The sequence below is a fragment of the Arvicola amphibius genome, chromosome 6 (genome assembly GCF_903992535.2).
Source record: "Arvicola amphibius chromosome 6, mArvAmp1.2, whole genome shotgun sequence".
In the NCBI taxonomy this organism is placed as follows: Eukaryota; Metazoa; Chordata; class Mammalia; order Rodentia; family Cricetidae; genus Arvicola; species Arvicola amphibius.
In genome coordinates this window covers 73,854,861-73,880,574 of record NC_052052.2, presented here as the reverse complement: position 1 = coordinate 73,880,574, position 25,714 = coordinate 73,854,861, and the positions used below count along the sequence as shown (strand labels likewise).

The 25,714-nt window shown below is 41.1% G+C and overlaps 1 protein-coding gene and 1 pseudogene across 14 annotated transcripts in view; both read right to left on the bottom strand.

The window, feature by feature from the left end:
- LOC121677227 overlaps window positions 1-68 on the bottom strand; it is a 16,955-nt pseudogene extending 16,887 nt beyond the window's left edge.
- Window positions 69-2,953: 2,885 nt separating this feature from the next.
- The window catches only part of Tle1 (TLE family member 1, transcriptional corepressor), a 90,973-nt gene continuing 68,212 nt past the window's right edge, over window positions 2,954-25,714 (bottom strand). For 10 of the 14 annotated variants that reach the window (XM_038332674.2, XM_038332679.2, XM_038332675.2 and 7 more), the window contains 8 exons: window positions 25,456-25,652; window positions 23,524-23,600; window positions 11,075-11,324; window positions 9,769-10,016; window positions 7,383-7,530; window positions 5,256-5,406; window positions 3,624-3,700; window positions 2,954-3,524 (listed from right to left, as the gene is read on the bottom strand). In XM_038332674.2, the coding sequence (XP_038188602.1) occupies window positions 3,417-3,524; window positions 3,624-3,700; window positions 5,256-5,406; window positions 7,383-7,530; window positions 9,769-10,016; window positions 11,075-11,324; window positions 23,524-23,600; window positions 25,456-25,652 (1,256 nt within the window). In that variant the 3' untranslated portion in view covers window positions 2,954-3,416. The remainder of the gene's footprint in view (window positions 3,525-3,623; window positions 3,701-5,255; window positions 5,407-7,382; window positions 7,531-9,768; window positions 10,017-11,074; window positions 11,325-23,523; window positions 23,601-25,455; window positions 25,653-25,714) is intronic. The other 4 variants (XM_038332676.2, XM_038332680.2, XM_038332688.2 and 1 more) reach the window with 1 other exon arrangement.

Sequence of the window (25,714 nt, the reverse complement as noted above, 5' to 3'; positions counted from 1 at the left end):
ATGCTAACATTCTTCTCTTGAGCCAGGTGCTCAAAGTTCAAATCATCCTCAGCACCACTGTCTTCCATGTTCCTATTGGTACGGCCCATTAAGCCCCACATAAAACAGCTGTTTTTCTAATTCAAACTTCCAAAGTCCACATTCCTTCAAACGAAAGCATGGTTAGTAGGCACTATCACAGCAATACCCGAGTCCCTGGTACCAACTTCTGTTTTAACTTGGGTTTGTACTTGGTAAAGAGATACCATGACCACAGTAACTCTTATACAGGAAAACTGGGGCTAGATTATAGTTTCAGAGTCCATTATGGTCATAGCAGAAAGCATGACAGTGTGAGGCAGACATGGTCTTATAGAAGCTGAGAATTCTGCTTCTTCATCTGCAGGCAGCAGATACAACTGTGTATTGGGCATAGCTTGAGTCCTCAAAGTGGCAAACTTCTTCCAACAAGGCCACACCTGCTCCAAAGAGGCCAGACCTCCTAACAGTGCCATTCCCTATAAGCCAAACACACACACACACACACACACACACACACACACACACACACACACACATATATGTCTATGGTGCTATAGCTATTCAAACCACCACACAGATATACCACAGGACAAAGCTATTCCATTTTTAGACATTGACCCAAAGGAATCTATATCCTACTACACAGATGCCTGCTCATCAATGCCCATAGCTGCTCTCCTCACAATAACCATGAAATGGAAACAAGCCTAGATGCCCATCAACAGATAAATAGACACTGAAAAGGAAGTATATTTACACAATAGAATTTTAATTACCTGTTACAAAAAAATGAAGTTAGGAAATTTACAAGTAAATGAAATGAAGTTGGAAACAATCAGTGTGATTGAGAAAGACAATCAGTTCATGTTTTGCCGTATTTGTAGATGGTAACTTTGAATCTTCAGATGTGTGCATTTTGTCTGGAATACCCATAGATGTTATAAATTAGTAAAGGAGATGGTTTTAAGGAAGAATATATAGAACATGGTTGTATAAAGGGTTGAACTAGAATAATGAAAGATGAAGTAATGAATTCAAGTGGGGGATGGAAGTGCAGGGCAGAGGAGAAAAAAAAATAAATAACACTAAAAGACTTTTCAAAGAGCCATATGGAAACCAAATGCAGAAGCTCCTGTACATGTACATACACCAGAGACAGAGACAGGGGGTGTTAATGTGGAGTTACACTATAATGGGATAAACAATGGACTTATATGCTCCATTTGTGAGACAGGTGTCACTATATCCTGCTGACATAGCAACTATGATCCTTAAGACCTTGAGCAGTAGGCACAACAATTTTTGTCATTCACATTATACAAGTGAGAAACAATGACCTGGACAGTTTTCCAAATTCTCACTTTCCATTCTCAGCCCCCGCAGCCATCTCTCTTTAGGCTGCACACACCACATTTGTTTCAGCTAATGGACTGGTAAATGGAAGGGATATAACAGATTTTATTCAGTAGCTTATTTCCCAGAACTTCCAGTCCTTCCTTACTTGGAGGTGGAAGTGAATTTGTAAACCCACAGCAACACTGCTGTCCTGTGCCTGAGTCTAAGTTTGCAGAGAAACAAATCCCTGTGTTCTTTTACCACTATACGACTGGGTGTCCGGGTGGAAAGAGAAGAGAGGCACATAGAATTACTTCACAATATAGGGAAGAGGGGCAGAAATCAGCTTTGACCATTAGGGTTACTATCTGCTTAATGAAAAGCATTTAAAACTTAAAAAAAAAACATTTTGGGGGGAGGGAGGGTGAAAACTAATGTTTTAAAGATATAAAAAGATTTTGATAAAGGAAAAGCAGAAAGAACTGCTAACTAACTGAATTATAAGAAAACAAGGGCATGGGAAATTCCTTAGCTACTGGCACCCATTATTTTTTAGCACATAGTAAACAGCAGTATATAAAGCAGGAGTTGTGTAGCCTCTTCAAAAGAAAACATGCCGGTAACTTATTAAGAGCCCAGCATTACAGATATCACCTAACCAAATTAGTAAAAGCTTGTCTATAAAAATAAAGACAAAAGATTAACGACAGACTGCAATGTCCAGAGCTGCAGGGACAGTCTTAATGAGATGAACTGGGCAAGGTTTGCTGGAGTAAATAAATTAGCATAATAGATCACGTAAGTACTAATGAGTCATAACCAGCTAGCTGACTTTCCACCTCACTTTTCCAGGGACATGAACTCCACAGCTTTCCGAACAGCACACATCATAAAACAAAACATAAATCATCTATACATTTCTTAAAACAAAAGGGAAAGAATGTAGGTAAGAAAAGATTGGGCCTTCCTAAGTAAAACAGATTCTGCCTATCAGTGAGACACCAGGAAAAGGCAGAACTTTAATTTGTGACCTTGAAAAAAACTTACGTATTTGCTCTCATACACACAATCTAGAATTAACCATAAACACAACTCACACTTATGCAATATGAAAGCAGAAGAGGGTCTCTTTGGGGTAAGGAAAGAAGACAGTAGGGATGAATGTGTGAAACAGGCTCATTGTTTGTTACATTATCTAAACTTAAAAAAGGCCAGGAAAGGTGGCACACACTTGTAATCCCAGCTGAGGCAAGAGGATTGCTACCAGTTCAAAGTGAGTCTGTGATCTGAAGTAAGACCCCACGCTAAAAACAACATAAAAATCATAATAGCCTGTGAGTTTTAATCATAAGTCTCAAAGAATGAGTATCAAAGCAATTCCAATATCTTCTATTAAAGCTGTCAGTTCCAGTTCTGATGCTTAGTCTCTGGTGATCCAGAAGGACTTGACACCATCAGTCCCAACGCAGCAGACATCCACGTCAGATACATGTGTGCAAAGACAAGAGCACTGAGAACTTACCTACGTGTGCATGGACTTTACTCTCAAGACCCAAATACAAAGTGTTGATTAAAATCAGTCAAGGAGGAAGACCACTTACTGGTACTAAAGGCTTTACTGTAATAAACCAAATATATTTACAATTTATACAAATGTTGAACCAACAAAAATACAAAAAAAAATCACAAGATGCAAAATCAAGAAACAAGTTCGTTGGAGACACCACTGCTCTACAGAGGACTCAACGTGAAGTAAACTGCAAGGAACAGAAAAGTAAGCTCACAGTTGGGCAAAGTGTGACTGACAGGCAGCAGCTTGCTGCTCTAGCCCACATTTGTGGCCTCTGTGCGGTTGTGGTGTCCAAAGGTAGACAGGTGACTGTCTATTCATAGACTTGTTGCCTTTTCTTTGTAGACTCAAAGCAGTTCTGTGTCAGCGTTTGGAAACAGGTTTCTTCAAATGTTTTTGTTTGTTTGTTCTTTTTAATTATAATTTTTCTATTTCTACAAATTTCAAACATTTGGCCCAATTCAACTGTAAATACGAAGCCATAGTGTTTTCAGTAGATGACTTCATACACGGTAGCCTTTTTGTCCCCTGAGCCAGTGACTATGTATTTATCATCCACAGAGATGTCACAGCTAAGCACTGATGAGGATTCTTTGGACTGTAAGAAAAAACAACAGGCAGAGGATATTTAATGTGTTCCATTTTAAGGTAATCTCATTAGTTGTTTCAAAGGAGACAAGGCAGCACACTTCTGTACCTGGAATATGCTGGCTCCATACGGTGTCCGCCAGGCATTGAGGAGGTTGTCTTTTCCAGTACTCACAAACCACTTGCCTAGGATTAGCAAAGGAACATATAACTCCAGCAATATTAAAATTTCCCCTGTTGGAATTAATTGTAATAGAGCACTGTTTTTAGTGTGTGTGTGTGTGTGTGTGTGTGTGCACAAACAGGTCAGGAGGCATGTGTGAAGGTGAAGAGGACAGCTTGTGGACTTGGTTCTCTCTTTCCCCCTTTCTGAGGCAGGGTCTCTAATACTGTTTCTTAGCTTCTGGCTTCCATTCTCCTGTTTCATCTCACTCTCAGCTCACTGTAGCAGTTTGGGATTATAGGTGTTCCCTAGCTCATCTAGCTTTTTAACATGGATTTCAAAGACTGAACTCAGGTCACGAGGCTTGAATAATAAGTGCTTTTACCCATGGAATGATCTAGTTGGCCCAAAAGAGTTTTGTTTTGTTTTGCTTTTTTTTGTTTGTTTTTGTTTTTTCTGAGACACGGTTTCTGTGTATCAGCCCTGGCTGCCCTAGACCTCTTTGTAAACCAGGTTGGCCTTGAACTCACAGAGATTCACCTGCCTCTGCCTCCTAAGTGCTGGGATTAACGTTGTAGACCACCACGCCAGGCTCAAAAGAGAGTCTTTTTAACATGTGAAGTACAATGTCCAAAGGTTGGTCTATAAAATCCAAGTAAGTTCCTTGGTGTGATCCTGTTTGTAATTAAAAAATTGTCAAAGGGCTGAGGAGATGGCTAAACATGTGCAAACTTGTCCACAAGTTCAGATTTCTGGCATGTAGCCTTGTGTACTTGGAATCCAACTCCCAGAGACAAGCTGGGGAAGGGGGGCATAGAACAGGCAGGCCTTGTGCACTTGTTGGCCATCTAGTCTAGCGAAAAGACAAGCTCAAAATTTAGTGAAAAGCCTTCCTCAAAATCAAGATGATGAGTGGCTTTAGGATAAATGATGAAGGCCACAGGCTTCTATATCCACCTGAGCTTGTTGTGTGTGTGAGCATGTGTGTGTGTGCTAGTACAATGAGTCATTTAATACTTTATTCAGCATCACAGCCATTTTCAGTCTTATGGAAATAATAAGAGCAAAAAGAATACTGAACTAATGTGAAATGTTTGTCATATCAGATACATATAGAATGTCCAATTTGGGTTAGTTACACATTCACCCATCTGTCCTCACCGCCAATGAACAAATATATGACCATTCGAAGCACAAAGACAATCTCCTCATGGGCTTTCTGTTCTCGTTCAGAGAAAAAGAATCGGGGTGCAGCTAACCATACATCTGACCCTGTTTCCTCCTTATAGTCAGTACATAGTGATTCCCACAATTCTTGAGCACTAACAATTACTCCCACCCCTACCACAAAACAAGTTGCGCTCAAAGCTTATTTCAGTGCCTGCTGACTTTTCTCAAATTAACAAAGCAGGCTGAGACAGACATTACTCGCCTCTGAGGGTCAACAGAATTATAAATTAGAATTACTGCATCCAGCTGAACGGAGAGGAACATCTTCCCCCTCAGATATTATCTCTACCCATGCTTTTAAGAAGTATTTTCCATTCAGGCCACCGACAGCCTTGCAGCTAAACTCACCACAATAAGCAAATTTTAGGGACAACACGCAGCTCTCATGAAGGTGCAGCTGGTACTTGTCAGGCTTGTTCACGTGCAGAACTTCCACGTTGCTGCTTTCCATCCCCACAGCAAGCCACTCCCCAGTTGGGCAGTATCCCAAGGAGAAGATCTGTTATAAGTAGGACGAGATCACCGATAATTTTACTCAATAAATTAAGAAAGTGAAAAGGCAGCAAGGGATGGCAAAATCGAGGTTTAATTAGCCAACTCCAGTCTGGAAGAGGCATGAGATGCAGCAAAACCCAGGACCCTCTACTGAACAAGCCGAAGACTGAACAGTTTCATCCATGCTGTGAAGTAAGAAATTATCTTGGAGAAGGCACTAAAAGTCATCATAAAGATATACTAACTGACATACTTGTGCAAGAAAAGATGTCTACTGAAATCCAGTGTTTGGAGTGAGGACGGCAGAACAGACTGGCCAGCTGCTGACAACTGCTTAGGAGAGGTAATGTGCAGACCTAACTCTGTACTTGTTATAGGCTTACATACATTTGACATTTATGGGCATTAAACATTTTCTAAAGTTTAAAATTGGTGACCAAAAATAATATCCTGAGTGTTCTACAGAAGAGTAGAGCAGGAAATATAAAAATAAAATACTGGTAGTCACCTAAAATAAGTATTTAGTGAGCAACTGTTTGAACTGGGTTATCCTATAGGTATGCCTGTGAAGGATTTTCTTAGACTTTGCATTATTTAAGTAGAAAGACCATGAATATAAGTCACCACTTCATAGGCTGAGCTTTGGACTGTATTTTGGACATAGAGATTGTGTTAGCATGTGAGCAGTACTTTCTTCCTCTCTGCTCTTGACTATGGATGCCAGGTGACCAGCTATCTCAAGCTCCTGGCACTGGGACCTAAAGGCTGCCTGTAATCTGGAATAATCATCTAAAATAAACCCTTTTTCCTTTAAGCTGCTTTTGTCATGGTATGTTATTAAAGCAACAGAAATAAGATTTTTACCCTATGTTTTATTTTATTACTAGTACACAGACAAGCAAATAAATACTGAGTAATAACAAAAGAACAACTCTAACCATGATGAAGGCACCAGAAAAACATAAGCACTGCCTTAGCCCAGGAAATCTAGATCCAGACATGTGACATCTGATTACTTCCCAAAAATTACTATGTCTTTATATTGCTTTAAAACACCAGTTAGTAATAACAGACATTTCAAGTCTAGTACTCTGTAGGACTGCCTTGGATTTGAAGCAAGTCTGAAGATAGTCTACAGAATCAGAACCTATCTTAAAACAAAACAAAATACCCCAAGCAAAGATCTAGTTGGTCATGATATTTTTTTCTATTTAAAAACATTTTTACACTATGTATTCTGATCATTTTTCTCTCCACCATCTCTACAAAGATGCTTTCCACCTCCCTCCCCACCTACCCTCCCTACCGACTTTTACATTCTCTCACACACATATAAACACACAAACACAAAAACACACAAGCAAAAACACCAATAAGATAAAAAATGCGCAAACAAAACAAAAAGCATACCCCCACAAAACACGGAGTCTGAGGTATAAGGCCTGCCCAGAGTGCGGTAATCTACCTGGCGATGCTCCACTGGAGAACACTGATTTTCCTTTGCCAGTGAATATCAAAATTACAAATAGCTTTTTAGTTAGGGATGAAATCCGGTGTCCACTTGCCCCCTTAATGCTGGGATTTCGCCATGATTGTTTTCATGGTTAAGAAATGAGATGGGTATCCATATGATCTTAGACTCCTTGAAACAAATCAATATTCATTCCATACTCATTCTGCACTTGATAGTGAGAATATAAACACAACAAATTATATCCTGCTGAAGGAAACATGTATATTCTCTACTGCATAAACTCCTTTTGCCAAAACTATGTGTACATAAGGCATCTTAATGTTTTGTAACTGTCCCCTCTTTCGGCAGGGGCAGATGAAATGGGTGCTGTATTTTATGGTTTTAAGCATGTTAGTTTAAATTTAATGTAGATCAGTTTATCTGCTTACCCTGATGCTGGGGTGGGAGAATGATCCATACAAGCCCAAGCCCTCTGACTCCACAGCAGGCCGGAGCCAAGCACTCACCTGTGATGTGAAGTCATGCTGCTGCAGCTGCCGCCCTTCTCTCAGGTCCCAAGATCTCACAGTGTTATCCAAACCGCCTGTCCAGAGCTTGGTGCCATCATTAGAAATGTCAATACAGCTGGCTCCATCTGTGTGGCCCTGGAATTGCCTGATAAAACAAACCAGACTGAATAATGATTTCCTGCCAGAGCTCAAAGTAAACACTGTTGTGTTGTTGGTTTTGGACTCACTGTGTGTCATCTCAGTGTCTGTTGGTGTGCAATATCAAACTAACCTTCCCCCGAGGAGCACAGGAAACAGCCCCTGGAGGTTCTGTTTCTTTTTTCAAGATCCAAGGCCTAAAGAAATGGAATGGCATTGCAGCCTGCTGCCAGAAGAAAAGTATGCTACTAGGGCCACCTCTGATAAATAGGCCCAGTGAAACTCTTCCAAGGTCTGGAAAAGAGTTTAAGTACTAAAAGACAATAAAGATAAACAAACAAAACCCAAATCATTTCCTTAAGGAATAAAAACCTGCCCGTCAGTGGCCGAGGTTTGAACCCACAGAAAGGAAAAGGCTTATTCCAAGAACACACATTCAGAAGAGAACTGACCAGCGATGCCCTTTCTGCTAGCACAGTGTGAGCTCTCCTGTGTACTCAACCTTGCCATTCTGAATCAGAAAGGGCCTTGCATTAGGAAATGTGGACTTCCAGAGACCAAGGGTCAAGCAGGCCTCTTGACCTCAGAGGTGCTAGGTAGAGACAAAGAAAAGGACTGAGGACAACAGACACTTGCCAGATCCCACCCCCAATGCAAAGCTTTCTTTATAGGGGACACTCATGCAACGTCCAAAGAGCATTCAAATCAACTGGGTGGCAGGGATTTCTGACCCCTGAAAGGGCATGAGGCAATAAGACAGGCTGGCAGTGGAGAGAGCAACATGAGCACAGAAGGGTCTGGGGTTGGCAGGTGGGGAGGGTACATGCAGTGACTCTCACAAACGTGACTCTACATGCTGAGCATGCACTGGCCAGGGCAGATCAGAGAGGTCAGGACCCACCTTCAGAACCAGGAAAGACCCAGCATAGAACTGCTTAGGAATTTCAATGCCAAGAAGGTCCTTTCTTTCTCTAGGCCCCCCATACCTTATTGCCACAGAGCGCCAAGCTTAGAATTTAAAAGTGTAAGGGAAGGAAGAAAATCACCACTGCTGCCCCGAATTCTCAGCCAAGATATGAGCCAGAAATCGTTCTCTCACAAACTCAATCCCTAGTCCAGATCCTGTCCCAACTAGTCCCCTCGCCCCACACATGCCCAGTACTCCTGCGGTTGCCCAGTAAGTGAACCTCAACAGCACTAACAGGCCTCTCTAAGATCACCACAGGCTGAAGGAATCCTTGTGGTACCTTTCTTTTCTTCAAACAACTGTCACAACCTTTTTCCTTCATCCTGACTTCTTACCACTTCTTCAGCTGAGTTAATTATTAGTTCTTTATGCCAAACATCTCTCCCTGAAGACTACCAGCACTAGATGGGTACTGCTCCATCCTCCCCATCCATGCATACCCTATTGTGACTGCCAAATTGTTGACTGTTGAGAATATGCTGTCTCATAGAGCAGTCACTGGCCCCACATGGTCAGTCCAAACTAAAAGACATACAAAACACGCCTGCCCCCACCCCATATATATAAATGATTGGTGCTTCTCCAGGCAGCCAGCACCACAGAATGCCAGATCTGAATACAGAGCCAATGCAAAGTAACATTTGTGCCTGGGTTCCTCATTTATAAAGCAGAGGTTAGCAATACAGACAGATTTGATTTAAAATCTTCCTGTTCCCATTTCCCAAACGCTGGGGTAATAGGCCTTTACCATTACACTTGACTTAAGTGCTTACTCTTAAATATAGTTTTCTGGAACACCTCTGGTATGAGTACCAAATGGAGCCAGATTAGCTGCTGAGGGAAGAGGGAGGATCTAGAAGCCTAGCAGAAGCCCATGTGTTCCCAAGAGCAATGACCCTCTTAGTTAGCTACAGAGAAATAGAGATACTTTAAAGTCATTTTGTGCTTTCAATTCATGGAAGCTCATTTTTAATGTTCTTTTGTTGTCTTGTGTAAGTAGATTTCCGTTTGCACAAACAAGACTCTGGCCAAGCTCAAAACATCTAGATTAGAGGCCCTTGTGTTGTCATTTATTCCACACAATATTGTTCCTTGACAAAACAAGATCTCCCATCTCAATGTGGACCAAAGAATGGGAACGTGACGTGTTGATGACACTATGCCATATGGAAAGACTGTATTCCTCACCCACAGCTGGCTACAGTTTGCCTTTGTATCCACACTCAACAAAAGCAGCCTCTTAGTTGAGGCTTCCCCTAGGAAGGGCCCTCTACTCACCTCACCAGGGTCTGGTTGTGCAGGTCCCACACTGCGATGTTGCCATCACTGCAGCAGGAGAAGCAGACCTTGGAGTCAGGGCTGATGGCCAGGGCATAGCAGGCAGGGGCTGAGGATGTCAGCTCTGCCTTTATGCGGGGAGTTGGAGCTGCCAAGTCCCAGATGGACAGAGTACTGGCTTCCCCTCCTACTATGAGAGTACAGCCATCAGGTAGCAATTTACAGGAACGGATGTAGTTATCTCTATTCTGTGAAATAAAAGAATGTAATCACTGTAGAACATTGTCAACTGATAATACTGTGTATTCCTAAATGCTGTTCTGGTTTTTAAACTTCAAAAGAGATGTTTCATGGGCATTCTATTCTACAGGAAAGATCAGGGTCCAACTGCCATGGTTTTCTTCCAAAGGGTAAACAAACTCACAGGGCTGCTTAACCATGTTCGTTCCTGATTTCCAACGGCAGAGACAGACCCAAAAGCATACAGACGTAAGGTGGGTGTGAGTGTACTTCCTTGTGAGGAACACGTCTTCTCGCCAACGTTTACTGTTAGAAAGTGCAGACTCACCAAATATGTTTTTGTTTTCATTTTTCCTGACACTGTCCAATGAACACTGACTACTTATCTAAGAATTTAGTGTATTGACTTTCTCAATATTACCATGGCTAATACTGGTGGGGGGAACAGATAGACAGACAGACACATGCATATCAGGTCTTTATCTCTAAAAGAATCTGCCCTTCTCATTTGAGAAAAACATCTTGTAGATATGCAGTCCACAGTCTGCTGAAGACTGTACAGGTCTAAAAATCTTAAGGCAAATGGATGTCTTTAAACTCTCACTGGGGTGGCTGGGTGCTCTGAGAGACAATTGTTTCTGTTCTTGTCTTACTGAAACTATGGAAGGAAGGCAAAATCATCTCTCCCACCTCTTCAATAATACTAAACCTGTTTGGAAGGGTTTTCCTGCCATATTAGCAAATGTTGAAGGTTTGGTATTTATATGGAGTTTACACAGAAATTTAAAGGTGAGCAGATTGCAGGGATCAAAGTCCACAAGTACTGTCTTTTTTCTATTGCATGGGACACCATTTTAGAAAGCATGTCTCAAGAGTGAGCTCCAAACCACCACAAAACATCTCCAAAAACAAACTCATCAACACTAGGACTTAACCCACATAGTAGCAGTAAGGGAAACCTGCCCAATTTGGGGGAGAGGGAGGGGCTTGAGCAGCCAACAGAAAACAGAGGGGATTCTATTCCCTCCTAATAGAAGTGAAGCTCAGGCCCCTCATGCTCGCTCACCAGACAATCCAGCTGAGAGACGGGGCTCTTGTTGCCAGGGTGGCTGATGTCCCAGACCTTAACGCAGCCCTTGCCACCTGTGTACACGTGCCTTGTGGGGTTGCTGATGGTCACTGCGCACACCACCTCCCCATGGTTGAGGGTGTTGATCTGCCGAGCATGTCTGGGGATCCCAGGTCCAATGAGGGCATCAGGGGGAAACGGGACAGGCTGCATCTGGCCATCCGCAGTAACATGGAAGGAGTATGCTCTACATGAAAGAAAAAAAGACATACTTATTACAAAGGAAGCCATAGCCTAGAGATGGGGAAAGGTGGGGGCTTCCTTGTCAAGGCTTCTCCTTCCGAAATCAAAATAAATTGAAGAACTTTCTATTGGAAAGCATTTAAAGGCTATATTCAAGCTATTATTTTTATAATGTTCTAAAACACAAAACTCAGTTTTAAATATTTTAATACATAAAAATTGTTCTTAAAAATTTTATAAATCCTTCTCTCAAATCTTGCTATAAAAATGTGTGTCTAAAGTGCTTTGGCCTTCCACATACCTTATATATGATTTCTTAGTATAATTTAAAATACTTAAGATAAAGTCTTTAAGAACTCTAATCACAAAGTAAATAATACCTTAATATTAAAGTAAAAATAAACAACAGCTTTTGGGGCTGGAAGGACACTCAGTGGTTAAGAGTACTGACTGCTCTTGCAATTCTATTCCCAGCACCTACACGATGTCTCAGAAGCATCAGCATCAGTCACTCTAGTTCTAGGGGCTCCAACACTCTTTTAACCTCCATGAATACCACATATATGTGATATACTAACACATAAACATAATTTTGAAAGATCAAAAAGAGCTTTTTAAAACATACTACTTTAAGTTTTTGACTCAAACTCCTTTTGTATAACCAAGCAGGGAGGGGAAAAAAGGGTGATTCTTTTTATCAGATGACAGAGATTTCCTGCCAGCAATTTCTCCTATTTACCCAAGAACCACCAGTCCCAGTTTTATCCTGAGGCAAGACACCCAGCTAAATGAGCATTTTCCAAGTCTCCCTTTAGTCAGGGCACCACATGCTGGACAATGAGAGGCAGACAGAACTTGTTGAGAGCTTAGTCAACCTAGTTCTTTAGTTGAAAGAAGAGCAGGAGAGGGGGACATCTGAGAACTATTTAAAATTTTGCCATCTGCCTAATTCTAAAAATTAAAGTTTGCAAGATTTCAAAAGTGAAGCAAACTGGGGGCAGCTCAGGGTTGAGCCCTCCCTGGGATGTGCAAAGCCTCAGAAGAGATGCCTGTCTTCCCACTGCCTTCAGACCACAAGGTGACTTTGAAGATGGGAAGTAACTGCGGAAGGAGGTAGACGATGCTGCCCTGGGTTGCTGACTTTCATGAGAAGGGAAACTTCCATGCTATCTGTCTGCTGTTCATTTCCCAGGTAAGCACAGATGAGCCAGGTACTAGCCATGAATTTTTATCTCTGGTAACAAAATTCAACATGCTTTTTTTTCTTCCAATGTATTATTACGTGACTCCAAGAGCCAGTCCACAATGGGCATCACAAAACACACAGCAAAGGTACTTTAGAGAACAGAAGGCACACAATGTTCCCACTCCCGTCCCAGGCTGAAAAGTACTGTTTCCCTCCTATCTCAGATACCACTTGATCTAGGAGTTTAAGTCACTGAGCATAAACAAAGCCTGCCAGATTGTTCTATTCCTGTAACCTCCATGGGTTAAATGCATCCTTTCTGGATCATGTCCTTGACATTTTAACACATATAAACACCATCAATACTAACATAGTTCTCAGACTTTTATTCTGCTAATAACTCAATTTGTGCAAAACAAAACTGAAAACTTATACTCAACATCAGGTCTCTATGAGGCTGCACTCAAAATGAACATTCATCAGCCTGGAAATAAAAAAAAAAAAAAAAACAGGCTACTATTCCCCTCCAAAGAAGCAGAATATCAAATAAATGAAGACTTTGAAAATTTCCTCTCCCTTTCAGCCAAAGATCTTACATGTCCACTATCTTCCAGAAAACTGGCTCTAGTGGTCAATGGAAAGCAGCTGTTGTCCCAAGCTAACAGCTGTTTTACAAGGACTCCCACCGTGATAGGCAAAAAAAAAAAAAAAAAAAAAAAATGGTTGCTCTGATATTTTGGTTTTCTTCTTTTCTCCTGTATTATAGAGGATTGAATCCAAAGCCTTATACATGCTGGGTAAGCTCTCTACTGCTGAACTGTTTCTCTAGCTCCTTTTAAAACTGTTTATTTTGAGGCAGAGTCCTACTAAGTCATCCAGGATGGCCCTGAATTTGTCATCTTTCTGATTTGTCATCTTCCTGTCAAACCTTCCCAATTAGCTAGGGTAGCAGGTGTGTGCCACCAGATAGTGTAATTTCGTTTAAATTACAGAGCCACAGAATGGGAGCCATGCAGAACTTTCTGAGAAAAAACACACACACACTTCACTCCACATGCTTTAGCCCTTATTTCTTCAATCCTCAAAATCAGTGGTTTTTTTCAATCCAGCAAAACCTTCTGTATTCTTAATACATAAATATATACACATATTACAGTTATCTGAATAAAGACCCACACTACTTCATATACTTTTGTTGCTCTTGGAGACAAACCTACTAAAACACAGAGGTTTGAGTATATAACTCCTGTCCTAGAAGAAAACTGGCAGGGCAAAACCAGTAGTAAGTGATGTAACAGTTCTATTTCATTTCTGTTGGATAAAGTATGCTGACAACAATCACCTAAGGGGACAAGGTGCACCTGGCTTGCAATTCCGTGTTACTGCCCATTACTATGGGAAAGTCAAGGGAGGAACTTAAAACATCATGTCCAGTCAAGAGCAGAGAGAATAAACAACCTCATTAGTTCATTTTCACATTAGCTTTTGCCTCTTAATATTATTGAGGACATCCTTCCTTAGGAATGGAGCTGCTCATAATGGGCTTCATATATCAATTAATAATCAAGATAATCTCCCAAAGACATGCCTACAGGACAACCATATCTAGATAATTCCTTATTAAGACTCTATTTCTAGGTGAGTCAAAGTGTATCTAGATCTACTAAATAGAGTTGCCTTATTAACACAGTGACCCCAAATACCATGACCAGGGTCCTCAAGAGACAAATGAGTATTCAATTGGTGCAGAAGAAACACTGCCATAAACAACACAACTAGATTACACTATTTTTAAAGAATGGTGGCTGCGAAGCTGCCCAGAATTTCTGAGTAGAAGAGCAATGGCAGAGCACAGGCAGAGGCTGAATTCTCTTTATACCATCAATCAAAATGAAAAATTCCATCTTCCAGCAATCTCAGATTTTCAGAGGGAGGCTATTTTATCTCCAATTAGATTCCTGCTAATTACAGACTTAAATGTTTAAGATTAATAAAGTATCTGTACCAAGTAAAGATAAGAAACGGTCTGCTGGTCTTTGGGTGACCCATTTCCCAGATGTGTTCTTACAACACAGGAGTCAGTAAGCATTTAAAATGGATTCACAGTGCAATAAGAGCTATGAACACCCATCTGCCCCATGGGAAGCCCATACGGATGCTAGTAAATCAGTCCTGAGGACCTGAGAGTAAGCAGGGCAGCCCAATGAGCTAGAGCCTCGGCAAATGAACAACCAGAACACACAAGCAATGAGCTCTCCTAAAGGGATCCATAAGGAGAAAAACAAGAGGGGAACAGAGATGGCTGGCATCATTCACCCACAAAAATAACAGAAACTTTCCACAACCCACGTCCTGACAATGTCAGAGACCCCAAAGGAGACTTATCTTCTCTATGGGTGAGGAATGAGGAATAACAACACCAATTAGGGTGGAGAATTTACAAACAGTGAACACAACTGTGGTTCCTTATCCCCCGGGAATACATTTCTGGGCCCCAGATGGATACCTTAAAAACAAACAAACAAACAAACAAACAAAACAAAACAAAAACCTCCACAATATAGCATCCCAAAACAAAATCTATGGTGAATTTTAACTTAAAAATCATTAAGAATAAGACAGTAATAATGAAATAACAAGTATCACACATTCTAATCAAATTATGAGCACCACCACCCTTACACTTTGAGTCCACTATTAAGAAGGACACAAACAACACCACAATGCACAAACCACAACTGATGACCTTGACTGGGATCGTGCCACTCAGGGGGCAGAGGTAAGGGAACCCTGAATTTGAGGCTAGGTTGGGTAGTATAGCAAGATTGTGACCCACTGTGTATACATTCACTGTATATGAAACAGAACCAAGGGACAAGAGAGCAACTGATTTCCCATGTGAAATGAAGCAAATCTACTTAATCTTCAGAATGCCAAAATCTAATTTCTAAGTGTCATATACCAAAACATACCCACTTACACAATTCCCTCCTTACTATCAGGTAGTTCCTGTTGATTAAACTCAGTTTGTCTGGCTTGGTACAAGTACTGAGCCATCTGGCAAGTCTAATTCTTCTATTCTTACATCATGATCTGGAAAAACTTATCTTAAATAATATTGTTTAAGTGTGAATTATATTAAGGCTCATCGAAAAGAATTCTAATAACACAACATCAAATCTTTGGTCTGTGTGTTATTTCAACAGCTCTTAGAACTTAGGGACAGAAGAAAGCGGAACAAGAGAAAGTACCCAGCTATGAGACAGAGCCAAGTGTCTAATCCAGAAAGGCTCAGTACAAATGTAGTATTAATTTTACTTTAGTAATCAAGCAGCATCTTTCAGGAGAATGTGAGACCCATCACGATGGTGGCACTACACTAGACATGGTTCCCCAGGGCCAGTAGAGTTCAAACACAGCAAGCTAGGTCCTAACACTGAAGGCTGGAGCAATTGGCTCCTAAAACAAATAAGAATTATGTAATTTATGATTTTTGGAAGAATACTCATGGCCTGAAACTAATAAAGTTAATGAGGCTTGAGGTGGAGGCAGTAGCACAGGAGTGCAAAAAAATTTCAGTCTTACTAATCTAAGAATTTAAGGGGATAAAGTAAATCCTAAGTCTATTATGTATCTGCTTATAGGACAATCTCCTGCCAATGTAATTTCTACAACTATTTAAGGTCTATAGTAGTTCCCTTTTTTGTCAACATGGCAAAATACTAGCAGACACACTTACTAAGGAGAGATTTTATTGTTGCTCATAGTTTTTGAGGGTATAATATGGCAGAAACGGCTAAGTGGGTAGAGCTGCCCGGTCCATGGGGACAGGAGCATGCTGTGAGAATTATCCATATGCTGGCAAATCAGGAAGCCAAAATGCTATTTAGGTGGAAACCAAAGGTGCCCATAATCTTTAAGGCTCACCCCCAAACCTACTTCTGCAAACCAGGCCCATTTCCCACTACAACCTCTTCAAATAGCACCCCATCTGGGGAACAAATGATTACTCTAGTCATGAGTCCATGCAGGCTAGCCCACATTCAAACCACAATGGGGTTTATATATACCTCTTTTTAAATGTTTTTATAAATTAATTAGACTTTTAAAGACAGTTTTAATCTATAGAAAACTCAAGCAGATGTTAAGGAATCCATGCACCTCTGTTTCCCTTTTTAATAGTTCATGACTGACTAGCCAGTATCAATATACTGCTATGACCAACTATGTTATTGTCAACCATTATTATAATTAACTGAAGTCCGTGGTTTATAATGTGGTTCACTGTTGGCACTGCGCATTAAATGATTCTTGACAAACGTGTGGGGTCATACAGCTACCACATGGAATAATTTCACTGGTTTCAAATGCACCCATCCTTTCTTGACTTTGTTTCCCTATCTAAACCACCGACAAGCACTGCTCTGTTTATTCTTTACCATTTTTGCCTTTCCAGAATGTCATGTAATTGAAGTGATATGGTGTCTAGTCAGATTGACGTCTTTCACTTAAGAAAACTGCATCTAAAGTTACACCATGCCTTTTTGTGGCTTAGGAGCCTCTTTCTTCTTCATTGATAAATAGCATTCCACTCTCCAAATGAACCACAGTTTATTTATACATTTCCCTGTACGAGGGTACCTGGTTTGCTCTCTATATTTCAACAATTATGAAAAAATTGCTATAAACATTTGTATGCATGTTTTTGTGTGAACATAGGTTTGAACTCATTTGAATAAATACCGAGAACTACAATGGCTAGATGTTATGATAAGACATCATTTAGCTTTGTCAGAAACTGCCAGACTGTCAAACCACGCCATCTTACTTCCCCACCAGAACTGACTGTGAGTTTCTTTTTTAATTGTTTTTACTGAGTTATACATTTTTCTCTCCTCACCTCCCTTCCACTCCCCTTCCCTTCTATCCTCTCCTTTTGTCCCCATGCTCCCAATTTACTCAGGAGATCTTGTCTTTTTCTACTTCCCATGTAGATTAGATCCATGTATGTCTCTCTTAGGGTCCTTTTTGTTGTCTAGGTTCTCTGGGATTGTGAATTGTAAGCTGGTTTTTCTTTGCTTTATGTCTAAAAACCACTAATGACTGAGTACATATTATATTTGTCTTTCTGGGTCAGGGTTACCTCACTCGATATGCTGTTTTCTCACTCCATCCATTTGCCCACAAATTTCAAGATGTCACTTTTTTTCTGCTGTGTAGTACTCCACTGTGTAAATATACCACATTTTCCTTACCCATTCCTTGGTCGAGGGGCATTTAGCTTGTTTCCAGGTTCTGGCTATGACAAATAACGCTGCTATGAACATAGTTTATCACCCTAACTCTTAAAATCAATAAAAATCCTTTACTTCTGGAGATTTTTTTTTCAGCTTGGCATCCTGACATCCTCCAGAATGGAAATATACACATCACAGTACAATCTCTACCTTATCTGGAAGATGGCATTTCTATATTAATGAAAAAATGTATTAAGTAAATTTTAAGCTTCAAGGTATTAGGATGGGATTGTTTATTTAGCTGAATATATGTCTAATTCTCTCATTCGAAAAATGGGAAATATAAGCCAGGCATGGTAGCACACACCTTGAATCTCATAACTCAGAAGGAAAGGTTGAACAGATCTCTGTGATTTTGAGGCCAGTCTGGTCTACAAAGCAAGTTCTAGAACAGCTAGTGCTACATAGAAAGATCTAGTCATGTTGATTAAAAAAAAAAGACATTGATAAATAAAAGGAGGCTCTCTAGGCAGTGTGAGCATGAGAAGTCCAAGTACCAAAGTACTAAAAATTTCCAGACTAAAATATGCTAGGGCTGAACAACAGAGCAAGGTAGGCACACAAGAATAAACATGCCCTAAGGCTTATGAGGGAAACATGGCTACTTTAAAGTTAATTTTAAAAATCCTAAGAAAGAACCACCCACTAGAGAAAAATGTGAACAAAAAATACACAACATATATTTCTACCTCATAAATTCAAAGTCATTTCTGATAAGATAAAGAGGGAGGGACAACCTTAGTTACAACCAATGAGAGAAGCTCTGCTTCAAGATAACTGGAGAAAGCAGGACCCAGGAATTGAAAACATGCTAAACCAAAACACCGCACGCACACTGACTGTGTTTAGCAGGCAACAGACTTCAAAAGCCAAGTATCACTGTGATGGTTAATGTTATGTGTCAATCTGCCCAGGAAGTGCCCAAATGGTGTCATGTTCTAGCTGTGTCTGGGAGGTGCTTCTGAGATTAGTATCTCATTGTAGATAGAATAAAACGATGTACCCTCACCAATGCAGGCAGACAACACGGCGAGGGCACTATCCAGTCCACTGAGGGGCCAAAATAGGACAAAAAAAGCTGAGAAAGAGTTAATTCACTCTCTGCTTAGGCTGTCACGTCATCTATCCCTAGTTCGCAGGTCAGCAAGCTTGGACTAAAACTGCTACCCCTCCTCATCCCTCCCGTTCCCTGCCTTCAAACTCACAATTGTTCAGTCAGCTTTCTCAGGGTTTCAGCTAACTGATGATAGACTACCGATCTCTCAGGTTTCATACTCATTCTTTTCTAATAAGTATCCTTCCTCCCTCCATATCATATATTAGTTCTCTTTCTCTGAAGAACCTGAACACAATCATACTAAGTTTGAAAACTAGGTTTTCAAATCCACTAAAAAAACAAACAAACAAAAAAACCCCAAAAAACCCCAAACTAGCCATGAAACAAGCTAAATCATCAAAGAAGGCAGAGGGAGACGGAATGGAAGCTGCTGGCACTGAACCCTCTCCTGGCAAGAAGCTACTATAAAACACAGTTTCTTCCTGAGACGTATGTTCTCTCCAATGGCAAGATTTTCTTTTCCCTTTAGGCTCTACATCCAAAAAGAAATTTAAAAACGCTATTGGAGAACTAAACGAGTGGGCAGAAAACTTCAGAATTATGAGCCTGGCCTTCAAACAAATGGTGAAATAACCTAAGTACCCTATAATCTAAAGGCAAACTTCCATTAGTATTAGCTATGACTACCCTAAAGGTGCCAGCATTAGGGTGGGGAACATGGATTTACTCATAGGGAGAAGTGCTACAGAAAAAAACAAACTGCACTTTTAAACTGATCCTCACAGATCTCCTGAAACTAGGAACAGATTCACATTAAACGGACTTACCAATTACATCCTGTTCTAAGCATTTAGAAATATTTAGGATCTTCTTTTACAAACCAAATAACAAAGTTAGGATTTCCTCTTATAAACCAACTCTAACAGTGAAATGGAAAAACCATTCATCTCCCTTCAAAAAAGATGGATCAAGGGAATCTTACAACATCCTAGGCTCACCTAGACTTATTAAATGCAATAAATATGTTTACTACATATCTCTGCCCAAGGGACAAGGAAATTTCAGGAACTTTAATTCTACTAGGAAGAGGACAATAGAAAGAGGACTTACACACATGAGTATAATCGAAGGTCAAGGTATGTGTCACAGATCTAACAAAGGGTTTTCAGAACAGAAATGCCTATGAGAACACATCTGCAAAGACTCCAATGCACCTGAAAGGGTATTTGATGGGAGAAAACATTTCAGCAGAGCTATGGTTTGGGTAAGCATCCCACCACTGCCCAACCTAAGCAATGCCCAGTTCACATGTGGTCCTGGAAGGTGTTAGGAAAGATAGCTGACCATGCACCTAAGGCGTTAATAACAAGCATCCCTCCATGATTTCTCCTTCTGTTCCCCCTCCAGGTTCCTGCCCTAATTCTCCTCAGTGATACGTTTGGTAGTGTAAGTCAAATAATAAACCATTTCCACTTTCCTCCCCACGCTTTTTGTTGTAGTGTTTACCACAGCAATGAGAAGCAAACTAGGACACCATCTAAATAATGCTTATTTGCAATATTAGTTTGAGCGACTTTTTGTATCATCTCCCATAAAATCAAGTCCTAAAACTTCCCACCTTGCAAGTTATCACCAAAGTCTAGGAATCAATGCTGAAATCAATCAAAACAACCTTTTCCCATTCATTTCCCAATACCTCACAGCCCACTACAACTGCCTGCCTTGAATCTAAACTCTTTCTCTTACCATCATTCCCTTCTATATAAGGTATATGAGTTCTCTGCCTTGACACTTCTTTGCAACTTTCTTTTGAGGAATCTCAGGATTATATAAAACTTAATACAATTTATGTGGTATTCTGTCAGTTTAGCTCTTAAGACAATTCATAACAGTCACAAAATTACAGTTTTGAAGTAGCAACAAAAATAAATTTATGGTTGGCGGTCACCACAACATGAAGAACTGTATTAAAGGGTTGTAAGATTAGAAAGGTTGAGAATCACTGCCCTAAGACCACAGGGAGAGGACTAATGCCTCGGCCCCACGGCACACTTCCTGGTTTGTGAGCTCTGGGTCCCTACTAGCCAGGTAGTAGGTCCCAATGAAAACGGTTTGAGGTGCACAGTAAGGAAGCGACATTGCCTGGAAACTTGAACAGATGTGGGGGCCTCAAACTGCACCTAACAGAAAGACTAAAGCAGTGAGTCAAAGGCTGCATGTTGACCAGAATCTATGAACATCAAGAGGATGACAGATCAGCAGCAGTCTGGCCTCTGGGGGTATGAATGACAAGGCTAAGAATTAAACTGCAGCTCAAGGGCCTGAAGAGGTTCACATTCCCAAGCTTCCTGTCCTTGGACGTATCTCTTCAGAGGCGTGCTGATGTATGGAGAGGCTAGCATAATCAACTTGATACAGATCTGTACCACAGATGTGAATGTCCCTCAAGCCCAGTTAAACCTGGAGGTCAATCTCTGAACATCTATGTGTACCAGTCCCTTACCTCCTGTTCTACATATGATCCAAACTGTACTGATCCCTGGATGCTAGTTGACCTATTCCTTCCCACAAATGCCTTAGCTTCACGTCTGTGTCTCATCTCAGTTCTGCTCACATGCATACGTGCGTGCTTGCCTGTCATCTATGGCTCTGCCTCTGTATAACTTACCACAAAAGCTGGTGGCTTTCTTTTAAGGGTCACTCCCTCAGGCCCTCAAGATGGGTAACACAGCAGACCTACAAACCACTCCCTCAGCTGCTCTTTCTCAGATTTATTTGCGTAATCTTTCTACTTTGTTCACCCTACCCAAGCCATGTTGATTTGTCTTTATTTCTTTTAAGTGCCTCAGATCAGCTCTACTCGTGTGGTCTGTAAACATTTGCCACTATCACTCACAAATGAGCAGTCACTAAAAGCTTTACACAGCTGACACTCATTTCACGGACTCTTCTAACAAATAGTACTTAGATTTTGTTGTCTTTTCCCCAGACTAATTTCATCCTGTTTCAGAAATACCATTCTTTGGCTAACTCTGTCACCATAAATCTCCGAGAAGCACTGAAGCAAGAACAGTTAAGTAATAACAGATAACACATTCTTTCATGTAAACTAATGGATTAAGATCAGCAATAAGACTATATAGCCAGAACCTAGCAATGGGGATCCTTTTATTAATCCTGTATTCTTCACATAATGACAGTCATGATAGCTCAGATCCAGATACCAATGAACACCTTAAGTCTTAAAAATCTGCTACTATACCCTTTGTTTCTGTGTGCATTATAATTATGATTTACAGTTTTGTTTTGTTTTTTATTATTGTTGTAGTAGTAGCTGAAGCAGGACTGTATTAGATAGACCAGGTCTTCTTCAAAGTTAATCTGCCAGACTCTGCCTCCTGAGTGCTGAGGCCATAGCATGTACCACTAGGCCTGGTGTTAGTGCACCTTTGAACATAAAAAAAAATACAAGGTACTCACAAGGCAAGGAAGGATTTAGCAGCGCCAGTTAGACTATTACTATCTTTTGCTGCAATCCATACATGCATGCATGCTTAGGTGCACAGGCCACCTGTAATCATGTGCACACAAACATATGTATATACAATTTTAATAAATAAGTTCTACATTAGGCAGTCCCAGATCACCAGCCTTCTATACTAGTATTGTAGAGTGTAACTCTTCCTACCAGACAGCTACCTGCCCTCCTTATTTACCCTAGCATGTACAGATCAATGGTAAAGGAAGCTCTAAGGGCAAGAGGTGGGATAAAGACTAAGTGGAGGCCCGAGAGGCATAGCCCTCAGTACATCTTATTTGGAAAGTCGGCATTTCATAATGTCCCCAGCCCACACCTACACACACACACACACACACACACACACACACACACACACACACACACGCACACACTCACACACACACAAACACAGAGACAGAGACAGAGATTGGCCTTCACATTTCAATTCTGCTTTGTATAAAACAAAAAAATTAGCAATTCCTTGAGATTATGCTTCTAATAACTAACATTGAAAGGGAGCAAGTTTTCTTTGTTTGGTAAGTCAGAATAAACAACAGTGTGTTTCCACATTCTGGATGCCTTTTAAGTCCCTTGTTTCTCCACAAGGAAACTTTGCTGTTGAGAAGTGTCACATGGTAAAGCACCTATCCAAACTGGGACATGGGTACCCCACCTATAGGACTGACCAAGTAGTAACTTATTTCTACCAAATTAAGGAAAAGGTTGCACTGTCCTAGGTAAAGAGATGACAGTCCAACCCTCTAAGGCTTCGAGGATTCCTGACAGTTTACCTATGCATAGCACCTGTGAAAATGTGGCAACTGCCTTCTGAGCACACACCAAAAGCAGCAGTTCCCTGCAGAAGGGTCAGGCAGGAGGGCCTAACACCTCCATCTCTTTGTTCCTACCTGTCTTCATATTCTAGTTTCTCCTCAAAAATAACTAAATGCATGAGCTCAGGAGCTCACACACAGGGAGAAGCCAGAGGCATGACACCTACAAGTTGTCTATTTATAGAAAAGTGTTAACACTCCTCAGAAGTCTCCTTGGAAACATCCAAGCCTATCTTCCCCTGTGAATATTCCAGACTACTGATACTACCACCTCTGAAACAAACCAAAACCAAGGAACAAATGTACTTACGGTTTACCCCCAGGTATTCCTGCCAGGTTTGGGGGAATGGAAGGTACTCTCATGTGGGGAGGAGGATCAAAACCAACCTAGAAATAAAAGCGTGGCAGACTCAGCTTATGCAAGGTGGATACTGTGTGGACATTCATTTAAGAAATTAATTTACCAAGCTAGTCGGTAGTGCACGCTTTTAATCCCAGTACTCGGGAGGCAGAGGCAGGCAGATCTCTGTGACTCGAGACCAACCTGGTCTATAAGAGCTAGTTCCAGGACAGGCCCCAAAGCTACAGAGAAAACCCTTTCTCAAAAAAATAAACAAATAAATAAATAAATCATTTACCACCCAATATAAGCGGGCACTGAAACTATGGCTTAGTATTTCTGAAATGAAAAGGCACAATGTAGCAACTTAGCTACCTCTAAACAACACAAAACAGACTTCTCCTTTTTGTGATGTGGAGGAGGATTTATACACTCTGGATACCAGTTTCCTAGGATGAACATTTTCCATAGATACTGGATGTCCTACCTCACCAATAAAGAGTGGTAGGATACTGGCCAGCCTAGCACTAACATCATGGACTATTACTTTCTTCCTTGAAGCAGTTCAGAGCATCATGGAATGTGGCACAGCAAACAGGCTACTATCCTCGAGTTCTAAGAGCACCACACCCACTCCCTATGCCTTTGCTGTGCTAACCAAGACTGCTGCAGGCACCCACTCATCAAGGCCAGCATTTACAGATTCACACACCATCTCTGTGTGTACACCATAAAAACAACCAGTTACTTATCACACTAGATTACAAGAACAATCTAGTTAAGGAGATAAAGGAAGAAAAAAAAAAAAAAGAAATGCTGTCCATGATATATTTCAAATGGCTTACAAGGAAGATTTTCTGTGAGATTTATTTTACTCCCTTTCCTGGTACAATTTTACCCTTCAAATATAGTTCTTTATCGTTTAGGTAAAAAACTGAGCCATTTGAGTGACAGATAGGGCAACATGGAAAGACTGGCTCGATGGTTTTAAAATCTGTCCATGTCATACACAAATAACTTCGTGTACATAAGCCAGTTTATTCACTTAAAAAGAACATATAGGCATGGAAAGAAAAAAAGCAAGGCTTCTCCATTTTTTTAAGATTTAGAAAAAGGAAAACAGCTCAAAAAAAAAGCACTAAAATCACATCAGTACGTTTAGATTAAAAATTTTACTTTGGTGAAAGAAAGCCTTATCTGTAGGGCCCCGGGTCTACCCTTGTTCTTGGGGTTTATCTTGAGGACAGTTTCTGGTCAGCCAGCTAAAACATTCTATTTGTTCCTGTGCTCCCTCTGCCCCAACTGGTGATTAGCTGTAGGGCATTGTTGACCCCATCTTTAGTGTGGTAATTTCCCACCTGCCTGGGCGGAAATCCTTGTGCAGCATCAAGGTATATAAGGATTTCCCCAAGGTTTAATAAACGGCATTCGGCTGATCTCCTTTTGAATGACCCAGGTCTCTTTGTGCGTTCTTTCAATCTCCAGGCCCTTGCCCGACTCACATTCGGTACAGTGGCGCGCGAACTGTACCGAGGAGGTAACACAGAATCGGGTGTCCAAGAACCTCTCAACACTGCCTTTTACATCCACAGACACAATGAAACGAAGGGCATTCGCCCTAGCTTAATGAGCCAGCATACCGACCAAGGCTGACAAGAGGAAGGTAAATACATGGCTTGAACAGCGGGAATCATCTTTACTGTTTGTTCCTAAGCATAGGGTTGGCTGTATCCTTCTCAGGGCAGTGAGGGCATGTATTCTAGACCCAAGTACCAAGGATGCAACTGAATGCTTATCATCGCAGTCTGAGTACCCAGAAACCCACTGCCCCAGCCCCATATTTTGGGCCCTGTACCCTTTGAGCTGCCCATTCCCTGGGGCACGTCCAAGAATATGACGTACCATTGGGGAGCGCCCATAGGCAACCACTGCTGCAGCGGCTGCAGCTGCTGCAGCACTCATCTGTGGAGACATGCTGTGTAGACCTGCATAGGCAGCTCCAGGGCTGGTCAGTTCTCCATTCATGCCTGCATGGGGCACCATGCCAAAGGGGGCAGGGTATGGGCCAGGTACTGCCAGGGGTGTCCTCAGGCCAGCTGCTGCAAGGAAACATGCCATGTGTGATACGACTGACCATCAGGTCAAACCTGACCGGTGAATC